Source organism: Formica exsecta, unplaced genomic scaffold (assembly GCF_003651465.1).
Source record: "Formica exsecta isolate Colony F162 unplaced genomic scaffold, ASM365146v1 scaffold18, whole genome shotgun sequence".
NCBI classification, from domain to species: Eukaryota; Metazoa; Arthropoda; class Insecta; order Hymenoptera; family Formicidae; genus Formica; species Formica exsecta.
In genome coordinates this window covers 100893-118404 of record NW_021849113.1, presented here as the reverse complement: position 1 = coordinate 118404, position 17512 = coordinate 100893, and the positions used below count along the sequence as shown (strand labels likewise).

Genomic DNA, 17512 nt, shown 5'->3' with positions numbered 1-17512 from the left:
TACTCGGACGTGAGGGGATACGACGCTACGATAGGCGCATGTATTTTATTTTCCGCTTTGCGACTTCTTTAACTTATACGTACATGTGTGCGAGGCACATATATATGTATATATATATATATGTACGTCGCGAAAGCAAAAGGGTAAAATATGAAAGCAAGGGTAAAATATCGCGAACGGAAAGCATTCGAAAATTACACGCAAGGAAATATGCCACTCTACATATATATAAAGGATTTAGTCGGAATAAAAAAAGTACTTACACACGTTTTAACGAACAGAAATAAAAAAATTTCAAAAAATTTATACGAGCGATTTTTGTACTTTTTTTTATTTCACAGCAGAGAGTGAGATCGCGCAATCTGGTGTGAATGTACTCACGTGAACCTGGCGTTCGATTTACAAAAAAGATATGTAATAATGTGAAATCATACATATGTGTAAAGATATCGCGACGCTTTTTCATCCGCATTGTTACATCACGCATTTGCATATAGGTTCGCATTAATTAATTAGACGGATAAACACAATAATACGTCGCAATACCAGTCGGGTTAATAAAGATTTCAAGAGGAAAGGAACGGTTATTAATTCTATAACATGGAATTACAAGAGATTAACAAAATATTTATTTAAGAATTTTTCAACCGCACAAAGGTAAACCGCGGAAAAAATTGACAGCGTAAATCGCGCGATGTACTGTGTGTACACCCAATTACCTACGTGCATCCGACATCAGAAAACATGGTAATTACGTGAAATCCGATATACCAGACTGTTGTTTTGTCCATTATTGTGCATTTGCATATGTCCGCATTAATTAGAGAGAACTGAAATATTATTCAGAAATAACGCGAGAAAATAAACCAAGCTCCCCCGTTTAACGCGTGGGGAATTCTTCCGGATGGTAAACACACAAAATAACCAAGTTTCCTACGGAAAATCCCTATTTCAAACATTCACCTACGAGATTTTTAATCAGGCCAGAAAAAAAAAGAGAGAAAAAAAAGACGCGCAAAGATTATAAAGAATAAATCAGAAGATCAAAGTACCTATGTGAACCTGGCCTTAAAAAAGGCGTTATATAATGTGAGACCCATAGGGGCATTTTTTTTCCTGCCAGTCGTATGTTACACATTTGCATATACGTCCGTATTAATTACAACCGAATGCGCACGCGGACGCGTTTTACGAGGGAATAAATCCATTCTTCAATCCACACAAAGGGTCTTTCGAATGGAAATGACGAAAAAAAGATTAGCAAAATTTTTCAAGGATCCATGTAATCCATTTTATTAACAAAAGATTTTCCGATCACAAAATTAAAACGCACGCAGATAAGATATTACTATGTAACTCGAGAGATAAATGCAATTATTTTTTTATTTCATTTTTTCCCCCACCCCACCTCCTCCTCGTCTTCCCAATCCTTTGATCTCTCTCAGACATTTTAAAAACCTATTTCCGTAAATCATACGTAAAATTTAAGCCGTTCAAAAATTCGTTTTCTCTTCAATTTTCAACGCTGAGTATCCGTAACTGCGAAAATATCAATTTTGTTGTCAAAATGTCGACAGATGTCAAAATATTTACAAAATGTCAATATTCTTTCATTTGCTCGGTAACATCTATGAGTGAAACAACATGTTCCTGTTACTACAGGACACCCTATATACGAGAAATAGCTGTAAGCGCGACGAGCCACGACTGCATTAATTAATTCGCAAGCGCACTGAATACGCCACTGCATTGCCTGCTTACGTTTACCAGACTCGTACTCATTCGGTGCATCTGCAGCAAGCGAATTGCGTGCACTCTATTTTACACACGTGTCTGAACTGGTGTCCACAACGACGTAAATCGATGCATCAACGCGACGTCGACACGTCTCGCGAAATAAAAGCTCTCACTGAGCTCTCTCAGTCATTATCGCGTTGAGTGTTATGGATCTGAGTGCTAACCTTACGAGATAAATAGAGTTCTCGATATATTTTGAACCGAGTAAGCTCGGTCACGTCTACTCCTTGAGAGAGACACTGACAATTATAAAATTATAAAATGCGCGTAGAGAATTATATATTTAAATATATATTATTATTATATTTATAGTATATATGTATATATCTCTCTCTTTTCTTTTTATAGAGAATAAGATACAGAATTATTAAAATTGTTTTAATATTGTTGTGCGTGTTTTAGAATTGCAACATTATTTTATGCGGCTAAATTACTATTAATAATCATTTAAAATGATAAAATTATTAATTACTATCATTATTTAACACGCGTTTATAGAGCAATAACACTTATCATTATGTACTACATAAAACTAAAATTAAATTAAAAAAACAATAGAGACTACAAGTAACCTTTCGTCTATCGATGTAGTGCTCCTATCAGTTAAAAAAAAAAGAAAGAAACTTCAAGACTGATCACGACGCGAGATAAAATAGGTCATTTTGCATCTAGTAAGACTCTACTTGGAGAACTAGAGTTTGCGATAAAGAAGATGTGAGAATTTCTAGGAAAATCGCGAGAGAGGATCTTTTTCGCGTCGGTCTTTTTCCTTCTCCCGTTCGCGGTCTGCCTGATTTCTCTCTTTCTCTCTCTCTCTCTCTTTCTTCCGTTGCTTCTCGTTTCCGATCCTCTTTTCTACCACCGTATCCCTTCGATCCTCCGTGGGAATACATCTCCGGCGGATTTTTATCTCTCGTTGCGGAAAAAGGCGATGGATGGTACAACTGTAAACGCGCACACTATTGTGGACATGTGTTATCTGCCAAATGTCGACGAAGCACGACGTGACAAGCAATATCGGACAGTTTGAAAAGTATATAAAAAAAAAAAAAAAGAGCAAAAGCAGATGGCGGTGAAATTTTATGATTTTTAGAGCAAGTGTTGTTAATATACGCACGTCAAATTTGTGTTGTGGATTAGTTATCGAAACATCATCGAATATATCTTTAATTAAATTACTTAGCGCGATTTTTGCATTTGTTACACGCAAGAATAACATAAATATAAATAGATAAAATGGAAGATGTGTGTGCAAGATCAAGAGTATTATATAATATTATATAATATAAGCAAATTGCATTTATAATTTTTTTCTCCGTTGTATTAATATATGACGGACGTATATTATTTTATAAATTATCTTATTAGAATTTTAAAAAAAAAAAAAGAGCAAAAGCAGATGGCGGTGAAATTTTATGATTTTTAGAGCAAGTGTTGTTAATATACGCACGTCAAATTTGTGTTGTGGATTAGTTATCGAAACATCATCGAATATATCTTTAATTAAATTACTTAGCGCGATTTTTGCATTTGTTACACGCAAGAATAACATAAATATAAATAGATAAAATGGAAGATGTGTGTGCAAGATCAAGAGTATTATATAATATTATATAATATAAGCAAATTGCATTTATAATTTTTTTCTCCGTTGTATTAATATATGACGGACGTATATTATTTTATATATTATCTTATTAGAATTTTATCCTAATATTTCCTTTTTTCTATCTTTTTTCGATGTCAGAAAGAAATATAAGGGGAAAAACAAACAAGCTAATTCGGGAACTTCGTGAACGATGTCACAGAGATTGACAGCCGGGCATAAACCGATCGCGAATTACAGGAGAAAAGCAGGAAGCCATCCGATTCCGAAAACAGGCATTTGCACTTAGGCCTCTCTTGCGGTTCTTCCGTCTCTTCAGCCTTGTATTGTGTTCCCGTCGTATTGTGTGTTGTAAATGTCGTTCGCGAAATCCACCTCATGGCAAACGGATCGGATACGCGTACCCATCCGAATAACACGGACGGTCTCAAAGGATTAGTATACAAACAAGCGTAGGATGAAGAGCGGCATCAAGTATGCAGAAAGAGATGCTATTCGTTATTCGATATCAGATCAATTTCCATAAACATTCGATACAGTTGACATTGGCTATTAAATAATCGAAGTAAGCTCTCCCGAAATCTATCTTTTATTAAAAAATAAATTAGAAGAGAATCGGTTAATTCTTAATTTACAAGTTTAATTAATTATAATAATTAAAATTTATAGAGTCCAAATGTTATCGAGATATAGTGAATAATTTATATTTATATTGTAATTAGATAAAAATTATTTAAGTTTAAAATGACAAAAAAATGAATTATTGAAAAAATATAAATGTTAAAAAAAATGATATTTTCGATATTAATTTTCTTGAAAACGAGAAATCTCGCTTGGAAAAAAATTGTATTTTCTGCTTATATTCCTTCATGCAAAATCATTTCTTGCTTCTTGTATCATCCTATATATATATATAACACCGAAAGAGATACGCCAGACATCGCATATAACGCAGGAGCAGTCAAAGTGTCAAAGAGTTAATGCCGTCGAAGATTACCACGGACGTGTTCAGCAGTGAAATTAGCATATACGATCGAATCAGATATACGCTGTCGTCATCATTGACTGATTGTGAGCGCAATAGGGGCGTATATGCCTTTGATGTTTAGCGCTGACGTTTAGCGCATACCGAGGCAAATGTGAAAACGATACTCGCGTGACGCGCTCGGATTCGCATCCGCCCATCGATAAGCTGTAGGTATTTGTATGCATTATGGAATTTCCATGTATCTACGGAGAGTGAAGATATATAGGTATCTAGATGGATAGAACGACGCTGCGATAATACCATAAGCCTACGTGTAGCGAGAAACACTGCTGACGGGGAGAGAGATAGAGAGAGAGAGAGAGAGAGAGAGAGGCGGATATCGTTAAAATTCATCGTCACGTTTAATATATATACACGTGTTTCTTCGTTCAAACTTTCTGTCAATCATTTCAAACTCATCGTTTTACGAGACATTGAATTTATTAAAAAAAGTTTCTCGTCTATTATTTATTTGAAAATTGATCGATTGGCTAATTAATTTATGGAAATTGAATTATTATATCTTTTTATTGCTCGCTAAATCAATCAATCAAAACTGGGAGATATTGTAATACATCATATTATAATCTTTGAATTGGCGTAATTCATAATTTCTTTTGTATTTTATGTCATCAATCTATTAAAGGCCATAATTGTAATATAAAAGATAAAAATCACAATTGTTTTTAGTGGTAAAATATATCTCAAATTAATATTAAGATTATCAAACAGATAATAATTCGATTTTTGAAAATTAAATAATTCCGGAAATTAAATAACTTTTGTTGCAGGAAAAAAATTATTTATGTTGCTAAAAAATGATTTTAATCGTAAACCAATTCTCATCCTAAAGATGAGACATCAATCCGCTTTAATGAATTAAGCAAATACAGTTTCAAACATTTAGAAATTTGCATATTTCGAATAGCGCAATTACTATAAAAGACAGTTTATATCTCTCCCAACTGTAATTGCAACGTCCATTTGCAACGTGCTAATGGATGCATTCCATCGTGGTCGAACATGGATCAAAATTACATCCACAGAACGTTCAAATAACTTGAGATACGCTGTTTGAGAGATAAACCGCTAGCAAATTCTGACGCGCGTTGTGAGGTATTAGTTGGAATTATCAGGCTTGTAAAGGCTATTATTTAACGTAAGTAATAACATTAGCAATTCCCGTTTAAATAATTGATGGTAATCCTTGGTCAAGAGTTAACCATTGAATTTTTTCAAACTCTTCAATTTTTAAATATATCAATATATTATAAAAATCATTTAAAATTATCAAATAATATAAACGCTAATTTTAAATTATTTCTATAATATATGTTTTAAAATTGCAGCAAAAAAGAAAAGATACTTTGCACAAAATTAAAAGAGATATTAAATATTACATTATATTAAGTTTTATAAATATCGATAAAATATGTAAAGTTGTGAACATACTAATACATTTTATTAATTTTCTATGCAACATCTATTTGCACCAAGTCAACCAAAATAATATTTGGTTACCTTCTCGATAAATTAATTTAATAAATTATATTGTTATTATTGTTTTACTACTGATTACATTAATACATAGATTATTATTATCTAAATACATATGTACTGCAAATAAACAACAAACAAGGAGTAATTATAACGCGTTCGATTCACGTTCGGTCCGATATAATCGATCGCGATATAATTGATCGAAACATGTTTCATTTAAATTTAATTTCTCATTTGCATTACTAGTTTGCCCTTATGTTAGCGAATAACCACCTTAATAACCGCACATTATGAAATGAATTCACATATGTTTCGTCAGCGCTTTACCTCAATGTTCAATATTCTCATGGATAAGATCACAACACGCAATAAAAAGGTTCTCTGTATGCAGATTCTAGGGAGAATACTTGCCGTAATTAAGGAGTAATATCGGATATAAGCAGTGTCAGCATTATTAAATGGCTTCTGATATTCCTCGGTTTCATCGACGCATTCGAGCGGGTTCAGTCATTTGGAAAAAGGGATCGAAAGAAAGGTCGGGATCTCCCCTCCGTCCAGATCCGCCTCCGCTACGTTATCGAGATATATGAGAGAGATAGGGAGAGAGAGAAGGGGAAAGAATGGATGACGAATATCATTAAAAACGTATTTGCTTATCTTATAGATGCGGTAATGGCCGTTGGTTACCTCACGCGATCGTCATGATTCTGCGATTTTTTTTTTTACGATGGTAATAGGGATCCTAGATTCCTATCATATTTGATATTTGCCTAATGTAAAAAGCGTGTACTCTATGCAAAAACACGTAATGTGAATGTTTTTTTTTATGTAAACAACTCTCGTGGAAGGTAAAATATTGTAATATTTTCAACTCTCAATAAAAATACAATGGATGAATCGTTAAAAAAGATCTAACCTACGATAAAAATTGATATATTGATATGATATATTATTAAAATATTATTAATACTATTCGCGATGATTTTAAATAATATCCATGCCATGTTTGTAAATATTATTCCGTATAATTTTTACGTAAAACCGTAGTTTATCATTATTATTAGTATTTTATTATTAAAAAAATTAGCAAAGTAAAAAAACTACTAAAATATTTCTCAACTATTACTTAAATTATTATTATTTTAGCGATGGCAATATATTTTTATTTCGTATACTAAAGTATATATTTTCTACTATTAAATTATTTTTTTAATTGATGATTTGTAATGACAGAAGACATTGTTACATCGACAATATTAAATATAATTTTCTGTGCATTTTTTTCGTTTTTATAATAGAGTAATCAAAAATTTCTTTATATGAATAGATATATTCTTCTCCCATTCTTGTCGCTGGAATTGCATGGAAAACATTCGGTAATTAAATAATATTCCATTTAAGGAATATCCGCTAATTCCTACTAATAAAGTCAATCTTGTAGACCGAAATTCTCCAGCGGTTAATCCGTCGACTATATGCGTCTAATCTCTAAAGACAAGGTAGTTATGCCAAGCGCATCCTTTGACTACGTAACTATGAAGATGTACTAGTATATGTTACTTGTATATGTTGTCAGATCTATCACATCTCGGTACCCTCATGTCGCAACAGCTAAAGTTAACGAGATAACGTATTCGCCCTTATCTTGCTTGAATGTATTTGATCGGGACATCGTGTGAAATTTAAAAGTATTAAGAAACTTCGATACGATGGATACCGATCTTATCGATAAAGTGCGACTGCCAGCACCTCACAGATACGTGATCAAAGGATGCATCACACATACAGCTCCCTCTCTTTAAAGATTTATCGTATACCTAAAATCGTATATTCTATTCGATTTAATTAAAGCCGTTTCGTATCGTTAAAAAAAGACATTTTGTAAATTCAATTTTCGGATTTTTGTAAAACTGGTATCGCATATAGAATATTTTTAGAATTTTAATTTAATTGATAAAATTTTTACTCAAAAAACTTTAGTATTCTTACATTTCAAGAAGAATTTGACGATTAATGTATTATAAAAAGTGCAACGTTTAAATAATTATAAAATAATAAAAAAATAAAAACAAGAAATTAAATAATTAAAAATACAATCAAATAAAAATACAAGAGATTTCTAAAAATATAAATGCCAAATTTTCTAAAGAAATTAGGCCACGTATACTACGATCAATACATATAACAAACGTCCGATGCTTTTTACAAAAGCACGATATATTTTTGCAATTACCGTAATAAAGTACGACACGGAATAATTTGATCTGTGTCCTGATATTTGCAGATGAAACGTATCCAAATCTCATTTGAGCGTACTAACGAAACAAATGGGACGCGAGATACGTACAATTTATGGCAAAGGTGCATTGTGTTCGTATATGAGCGCGATGCAGATAAATCCGCTAATTAATACCATGCTGTTAATTGCAATCCGTCTGTCCAATGAGAAAGTATAGAACGGCCCGTGTCGTGAAACATGTCGATTAATATCGATTACATTTCGCGTCGATTACGGCACGTGGCCGATTCGATGCCATAAAATCGTACGAGGCGATAACGAGATCTAATTCTGTCGCGTGTTGCATAATGAATAGCGAGTAACGAGCAACGAATGCTGTCACCTGTCTGCTTTTTGAGAATGTGTCACGTCTCTATACCAATATGGAAATGGATTATATTTGGAACGTTTATATTTCACAGAGTGAAAATGTGTAAATTATTTTTTAATTAAATTATTTTAATAATTAATATATTAATACAGTAATTAAAATAATTATTAATCAAGTATTTTTATCAAATTTTCAACAAGAAATATTGCCTAAGACAAAATGAAATTATTATCAAATGTCCTGGATATTTGTATTGTTAAAATGAAAAGCAAAAGTCATGAAATTACGCAATGAATACGACTAGTATATCAATAATGTATTATATTACATTAAATTAATGCAAATTGTTATCTAATATCTGGAAATTCCGCAATTAATGTATAAATATAATAAATGTTTCGACTGGTTACATCCCATAGCTGTATCATTTACATCTCATGAATCGCAATTGTAAGCATAAACAATGCAATGCAACGAAATGTACAAAAGTAAATCTGTACTGTTGGCATATTTGAAGGAAAGCGTTTTTTTCTGATAAACTACTCTTCATTATTGTTTGTAAATGATGTGCGAACATTGAAAATTCTGGAGCTCCAAGTCACTATGAATAAGTTGTAAAAATGTAAATTCAGGTAGTTTTTCAAATTGTGGCAGCTGTCGTGAGAAAGAAATTTAATAATAAGATATTGCACGTGCCAAGAGATTTCCCTTTTTTGTATTTAAAACATTTTCCCTTTCACGACACGCAATTCAGCACATACTTACGCGCAGAGTTCGAAGAGGAACGTATGAAAAAAAAGCAACAGTGCGGAGAAGTTTAATAGTAGAAATTTTCCACATCCATTAAAATTAAAAAGATCATTAACTTTTAACGAAGGAGAAATCACTGCGGAATTTTGATGTACAAGGTTGAGGAATTAATAGATCGGCGAGTACATTGCATAATTAATTATCACGTATATTTTTATTCCCACAATATGTTCATTGATCCTTTAATTAATTGCGAACTCAATCTGTTCAAAGTTTCCCAACCAAAAAAAAAAAAAAAAAAAAATCCTGGAGAAAGTTACTCTTGAAATAAATGTATGATAAAAGTCGCTTAAAATTATTATTCGCATTTTTTACTAGATAGTTGTGTTTAAATTATTTCAACTGGAAAAATGATGAAATATTTCCGGTCTCGCCAAGTTGTGCGAGCAGACAGTCGCATTTCACTGGACGCACTCTACACACGCTTACATAGTATATTTATATCCGCGCTTCCGTCCGCGTTTAGCAAGTCGTTACGCTGAATTTATACATACTGTATATATTGCATGCACGCGGTGTTCCGTTGGTTTAACGTTCCGAGTGTCGTCTCTCACCAATTACTACGGAGGAGAACGTACGTAAATGCGTGTGAAATCGCGATCGGATCTGATTGACCGAAGCATTCCTCGCGATATCTCATTATAAGTCTATCAACGCGACTATTATTTTATTTATTTACTATTTATTTATATCACGCTTTTCCTCGTTTTTCCCCCTTTCTCACTGTCATCCTCTCCCCTCTCCCTCTCTCTCTCTCTCTCTCTATCTCTCTCCACTGGATGTTAACCCGGTAGCCTACTTCTCTCGACGTCGACAGCCCGAAGGCTTTCGAAAATACTTCGCGCGGCTGTTCTCGACGCGGCTTTGACGTGAGGCGCCAAAAGATAGCCACGATAAATGTCTTGAAGAAATATTGCCTCATCATCGGATATTGTAAAATTTTTATGAGAAATGTATATGTATAGAAAAGCAAAATATATATGCACGTAGATAAAAAATTTGCACGGATAAAAAAAGGCACACATAAGTCAAATAAAAATAGGAGCCTCTCTCTCTCTCTCTCTCTTTTTATCTCTATCTCTCTACAGAGAAAAGTGCATTGAATTTACTCACCACGTCGGCAACGTTGCCGGAGCCCTCCCTCATGCCATCCCTGTCCGTGTGTCCTCCTGAAAGATAGCACATTTTTTTTTTATTTATAAAGTTATTTCGTACTCGGCGAAATTATTCCATTTCGCGTTTAAACGCAGTCCTTTTAATTAGTTGAAATTTATATCTGTTTTTTAAAGCATGCTTATCAGTTATATACTGCAATAACTTGTGCGTTTTTTATTGACTTTTGATGAAATTCAAAGTGACGAGGCAGAGATCATTGGAAATTCTGAATTTTTTTCTGAGACATGGAGACAAAAAGTCACAATGAAAAGAAAGTACAAGAAAAGAAAAGATCTGTTATCGCTCTGCTCATGCACGGCACGAATCGTCTACGTTTTGTCAAATTGTCCGAACGAACAATGAGCGGCAACAATCGGAAAGAGATGCCGATTGAAATTGCGAAACGATCGATTCCGTAGAAACTGTTCCATCAGATTTCTGCCGTAAATCATCTACAGCGATCGTTGAAACGGAAAATTCCGTTCGCGTGCGTCTCTAACATCTTTCGAATGTAAATACACAGCTAAGAGACAAATAAATTCAGCAAACGGAGTACTGTCGGACGGGGAATAGTAAGTCCGATGCTTTTTAAGCTGTGCATGCTCTTAAACTTTTTTGCATTTAAAATGAGACAGAACTTAAACTTGAGTGGAAAAAGAGAAAAGAAAAAGAAATTAGATAAAGTACATAAAAAAATCGTTAACACATGCGAAGTAGCAGATGGAACGTAAAGGACAAACATGACTCACTGCACGCAATACACAAATAAATATATGCGTATTCGATATCGTTAGATAAATTACATAGAGACGAAGACGCTTCCAAAATATTGTAAAGTTAGCGTCAAAATAAACTCGAGGCTTTTTATTTCGCGAATGATTTTTATTACTTATCATTCTGTATATTTTGCAATAGATAAAAAATAATGTGTTATAAATTAATTTATAATAGTTTGCATAGATAATTATATTTATATATTAATTATGATATATNACCTTATTTTTTACCAATATACATATATACAGGGTGTCTACTCAAATTTAGTAAAAAAATTCCCTAAAAATTCCCGGATTTTCCAGATATTTTTGTTCAAAATTCCAGGTAAAAAAAATATTTTAAAGAATTTTTGCAATTTCCTAAAATAAATTTTTTTATTGCACGCGTTTTCTAACGCTTTTCATTCATTCAAAAAAAAAAAAACACAAAAGTTTCAAATGCTATATTTACAAATGTACTGAAAAGAAAAAACAATAATTTCGTTAAGAGAGAAAAATTTTTAATTTGCATAACATTTTCATTTTTTTATCACTAAAAATTAAAATAAAAAATATAAACTGCATACTCAATATTTTGTTGAGACATTCAATATATAAACAGAGATAGATATATAATTTATAATATATCATATTTTAAACACAAAATTCACAACTAGGTTTATTGGCAGATTGTCTACTAGTCTACTGCTTACTGCTAGAATTGCAAGAACAAAATTATCAGAGAAAGAATTTTTTTTTTAAATTTCCTGGCTCCCAATAAAATTCCCTGAGAATTCCAGGTTTTCCATGTTTTTCTAAGAGAGTAGACACCCTGTATATGTATCTGCACAGAAAGATACATTTGATACAATGTAATATGAAACATCGAATTGTAAATTGTCGTCGATTCTCGTCCTGGAATCGATATCCGTATAAAAGGATTGCCAAGAAGCATGCACGCCAGCCGACTTTTCCTCGATTCCTTCGCTCGCGAAAGGGGGGGGGGGGGCCGGCCCCTTCGTGCGACGGAATCGCGTGTGTTCCCGCTACTACGCCGCTTTCTCGGGAAAGTACGTTTAACCGGAGAGCGTACGCGGTGGCGAAATCGTTCGAATCAGCGACTTCTACGATGCTTCAAACTAGCTTTACTAGCTTTAATGGGATCCAACACTCTCTAGCATCAGTAACTATCGGTCAGAACCAAGTTCGTGACTATGGGTTACTATGAACTTCTTGGGCTGTTATCGAACGCGCGTCTTATCACAAACGTTGAAAGGACGTGAAAATCGCACGTCAATATACTCGTTTAAAGCTAGAATATGATAGAGATGAAACAGTATATTTGTATTTTATTTGTATTTTATTTATATCTTATATTTTTTTGTATTTTATTTATATCTTATTTTTTTTTGTATTTTATTTATATCTTATTTTTTTGTATTTTATTTATATCGTATTTTTTTGTATTTTATTTATATCGTATTTTTTTGTATTTTAAAAATTTTTTTGCGATATGCAAATTTAAATAGAAGCGAAATTACATCAATTTTAATCATCGTTTTGCAATGGAATGCGAATTTATTGAGAAACTATGACGGTTTCGATTTACGGATAAAACGCAGATGCCAAAGAAACGCGCGATCGAATTATTCGAACGGAACCAATGGCAAAACCGTTTGATCGATTAGCGATGCCCGATCGCTCGAATATCAAAAACAATTCGAGCGTGAAACAAATCGCTCGTTTCACGGGCACACAAGTAACTAGTTTTTGTTTGTTTTCTTCTCTCGCAACATCATGTGCGTGTGTTTATGTGTGTGTCTAACGTTGCTTTACCCAACATTTCAGACACGCATATTTCGAGAAAATGCAAATGAATTTCGCGAGATAATTCCAATGTTCTCGATCTCTTGAAACGTCACTCACCTTTTTTACGAATTGGCAAAATCTTGGCGATCCTCGACGCGCCCGCGTAATCCAGATCTCGATCGGGGACTGCCTCTGATTCCTTCGTCGTTTCCGATATTCCGTTTTCCACGCTCGCGCGCACCGATATACGACACACACCGATCCTTTCCGCTCTCCTTTTCCCGAGAGAAAGAGAGAGAGAGACGCCTCTTTCTCTCCCAACCGACACGCGATTCTAACCTCGAACTGTACACACTGATAACTGAACACGAACACAAGCACGCGACTCGCCCCCGACGCGAATGACAGTTCGCGGTCGATCTTCCGCGACCTGTCAAATCCCAACGCGAATTTTCAGCCGCTCGGACGCTCGCGACGATCGAAAGTCTCGGAGTTAATCTCGATCGACTCCTCCGCTCGTATCATACTGAAACACAATGACCGAGATGAGAACACTAGTAAATCCACTTCACTCGCGCTCTACAGGTACGGGGAAAAATATACCTTCTTGTCACGAAACGATATCGAGATTCGTAGAGAGAGATAGACGAGAAAGAGAGAGAGAAAGAAAATACAATTTCCACGGAAATATAACAGCGATTCTTCGCGCGGTTTCGAGTTTCAACAAAGACGAGGTATATAACACACGGTACACTCGCTTCCACGCTCGTTTCTGCTCCGCCGACGATCTCGTCTACCTGTCAACTCCGGCGAATTCGAACTTTCGCGCATTCGCGCACGGGCTCGCGCGGAGCCGACCAAACAGACCGAAGATAGGTAGATAGAGAGAGAGAGAGAAAGAGACGCCCTCCAAACGCCAGCGCGTATGTTGCGGCGACAACTGTTCGCGGCGGATCTCCGTCCGTCCGTCCGACCGACGCGACTCGACCGGGACGGGACGAGAGACGGAACGAGGAGGAGACGCGACCGGACGGCTTTCTCAAAATCGTCCATACGGCGGCCGCGAGCGCGATTCTCTCGCGGTTATAACGGGGGAGAAAGAAAGAGAGAGAGAGAGAGAGACAGAGAATGGCAAAGAAACGAAAGAGAGCGTCGAACGAGACACATATATATATACACACACATACGTACGACTTTTCAAAAATACCACGCACCGACCAATCGGCGTATATATACGGCGGGATTCGGCGCGGCCGCGATACGAAAGAGAGAGAGAGAGAGAGAGAGAAAGACAGAGAAGGACCGAAGGAGAAGAAACACAGAGCCGTTACGCGCGCGCGCGCCCATACCCGTTTATGCCCGTTCCTCACCGTTGATAATACACACGCGTATACGTGTGTACGCACTTGTACACACACTCACTTACTCGCGATACAAACACATATATATATATACACACGAGCCAGTGCGCATTTGGCGGCGAAGGCGCTGCCGCGCTCGCGCACACAGACGCACGAGGGGACGCGCGAGCGCAGGCGATCGTGTCACCGCCGCGACGACGCGTCCTCGGCTCGCGTTCGCGCACTCTCTCTCACTCACTCGACCGGCGTTTCGCGTCGATTCTCCCGGAATCGGTGACGCGCGCGCGCGCGCACGCACGAGCCGCGATCGAGGAATTTAATCCGGTAAACCGGGACGCGCGCATCCGGCAATTTCGGATCTTTCGGCTTGAACGCGAGGACGGCGAGAAGCGGACCGACCGTCCGACCGGCCGAGGTAACTTAAACTGAACGCCAGCGCGCCTACGGTAAACGAGATTAAGCCTTCGTGCCGGCGGAGCCGCGACGCCGGCCAATCAGCGTCGGGCTTTACGCCGGCCGGCCAATCGGCGCGAGGCCTAACCTGGCGAACGGTTATCCCAGGTGCAGTCAGTAAGGCGCCATTGCGCTGGCACGTTACCTGCTTGGGGGGCGACGCGAGGGGTGGTGGGGGGACGAGCGACGCGCGACCGACGAAGGAGAGAGGGAGAAAGAGACAAAGAATGTTTGGAGAAACGGCCGAATTACATTGGAATCGTATCGGGCACAACGCTCGTTTCTCGCGCCGATTTTTCGCGATGATAAGAAACGACGAAGATATCCCCCGTCCGGTTATAAAGAGACGCTTTATATTTTTTTTCGATCATCCTAGACGTCGATATCGGGATCGACGTGGGTGTTCCGCTTCCTTCGCGTTATACACATACAAGCGTCGCGTACATATACACACGCGGGTTATATACGTGGATCGTTTCTCTTTTAAACGCGCTCGGTATTTAATCTGACAATACGTCGGAGAAAGTGGGGGTTGAATATAAGAGATTGCGTGAAAGTATATTAGATGTAACAATAAAGGAAAAGGAAAGAAAGAAATCATTTATTTTATGTATATGTGTATGTGAGAAATAAAATCATTCAACAATGCTAAGTAATTATGTATGATATATTTATTATATATATATATAATTTATGAAATAAATATAAAATAAATATAGAAATTATGCAATAAATCATATCTAATATTAATATTTTTTTAATATAAAAATTTCGTTAATGCACGAATAATTAGTTATTTTGCAAAATAATAAATGAAGATAGACATGCAAAGTGGGTCAAAAATCTAATCATTCGATATCTGAATCGTTCATAATATGAAAATGTACTGTTAATTATTAATTAAATTTATACTGAAAAGGACTACTACGCACAACGAAACGTGGGGAATAAATATTATTTAGTAAGTAAATATTAATCAACATTTTGGTCGCTTGCCAATTATTCTGGCCACGTCATATTCACTCACCGCAATCAAATTAATTTGACAAACTTGATAGATAGAAATAAAGAGAGAGAAAGAGAGAGATAGAACTTACATTTATTATTTCGCTAATAATGAAATTTCATCACGGAACGAGAGAGAGAAATACCGCAATCGACATATTTAAATCGATAATGAAAACAAAGAAGCCCGAGATATATATCTGCAATGCAGTAGTAGCGAAGATAACGAGAAGGAAAAAAGTAGATTAAAAAATTACGGATATAATAAATCTCATACTGGCTACCGTTAGTGAATTACCCGCGAGAAAGGAAGTCGGGATGAAAAGGCTTCATTTGCATCCTTCGCCATCTTGTGATATCCATTAAAGAGATAAGATTGAAACGATTTAGCTCGCCCGGTAGCGAGAAATTTATATTTAACAATAAGACAAGACTCTCGCGCGCGCGCGCGAGATGTAAAATATAGACTGAAAGATATGCCGAGCATCTCGTCTCCTTATTAATCGTCGACTACGTAGCCAGTTGTATACGAGATTGTGTGTTTCTTATATTTCCAGTATGACCGGAATATTTCCTTTTACCTACATTACTGGAAAATTTGTGTTTTTTTTTTTTTTTAATATGCCGATTAAAATTTTTGTGTTAAATATTTATGTGTTAATTTAACATATTGTTTTTGTGTCAATTGAATTTAAATATTAAATTATTAAAAACAACTGAAAAAAGGTATAGAAATAACACAATGTATTTTTAATTTTACACAATAGATATATTCCGTATTATTAATGACGGAATTTATCTGTTAAAATTTATAGAAGAAAATATTGATTTTATTCTACAATAGGAGAGTGAGAGTGATTGGAAACCGTCAATAACATTTTTCAACTTTTTATCATTTTTTATCATTAAAAATACATTGATTTTACACAAAATTTTTTTAAAATTACTATAAAGTTTGCATTTATTTTTTTTTTTTTTGTTGAAATATTAACGTAGTATTAGTGTCACCATTTAACATATTTATATTATATTAAATTAACACAAAAATTCGTATGGACTGTTTGAGACATACGATATATGTCAAATTTAAGCCAATTTTTCCAATAGTGTACGAGCGTCTGTAGACGTCAAGAGAGAGAGAGAAAGAGAGAGCGAAAGACAGATTATTCGCGTGCAAGATAACGCCGTTAGATCGACGGCTTATTTCCCGTAAACGTGATCGATCTTAAATTTTACGGCATAATTCGTTTCTTCGCGGTCGTACTTTCGTAAAAATTCCATTCTGAAATCTGCTCTTCACGCCGATTCATCCGCGACCGTTCGATCAACCTCTTATCAACTCGGACGCGCGCGAATTCATTGAACTCGAGAAGCCGCTACTCATTGACACACTATTGATTGGAATCAAGCAGGGAGAAGAATGACATAGAGAAGTGCCAAGCTCGCATTCATCCAGATGCTCCCTATCGAATACATATTGAATGTAACAATTACAACGTAACGAATAATTAAAAAGATTCGTCTCATGTTATTCGTTTATAACGAGCTCAACAATTACTGTCCGTCATCCGTAAATGTTCGTTCGTGACGAACTGGGGTTTGCGGTACTACTCTCTATTTTAAAC

The 17512-nt window shown here is 35.6% G+C and overlaps 1 protein-coding gene across 1 annotated transcript in view; it reads right to left on the bottom strand.

The window, feature by feature from the left end:
* The window catches only part of LOC115233613, a 47240-nt gene extending 31004 nt beyond the window's left edge, over positions 1–16236 (bottom strand). The window contains exons 1-3 of the mRNA XM_029804128.1: positions 16186–16236; positions 13186–13402; positions 10463–10518 (exon numbers count right to left, since the gene is read on the bottom strand). Coding sequence (XP_029659988.1) covers positions 10463–10518; positions 13186–13402; positions 16186–16236 — 324 coding nt within the window. The remainder of the gene's footprint in view (positions 1–10462; positions 10519–13185; positions 13403–16185) is intronic.
* Positions 16237–17512: the final 1276 nt, after the last annotated feature.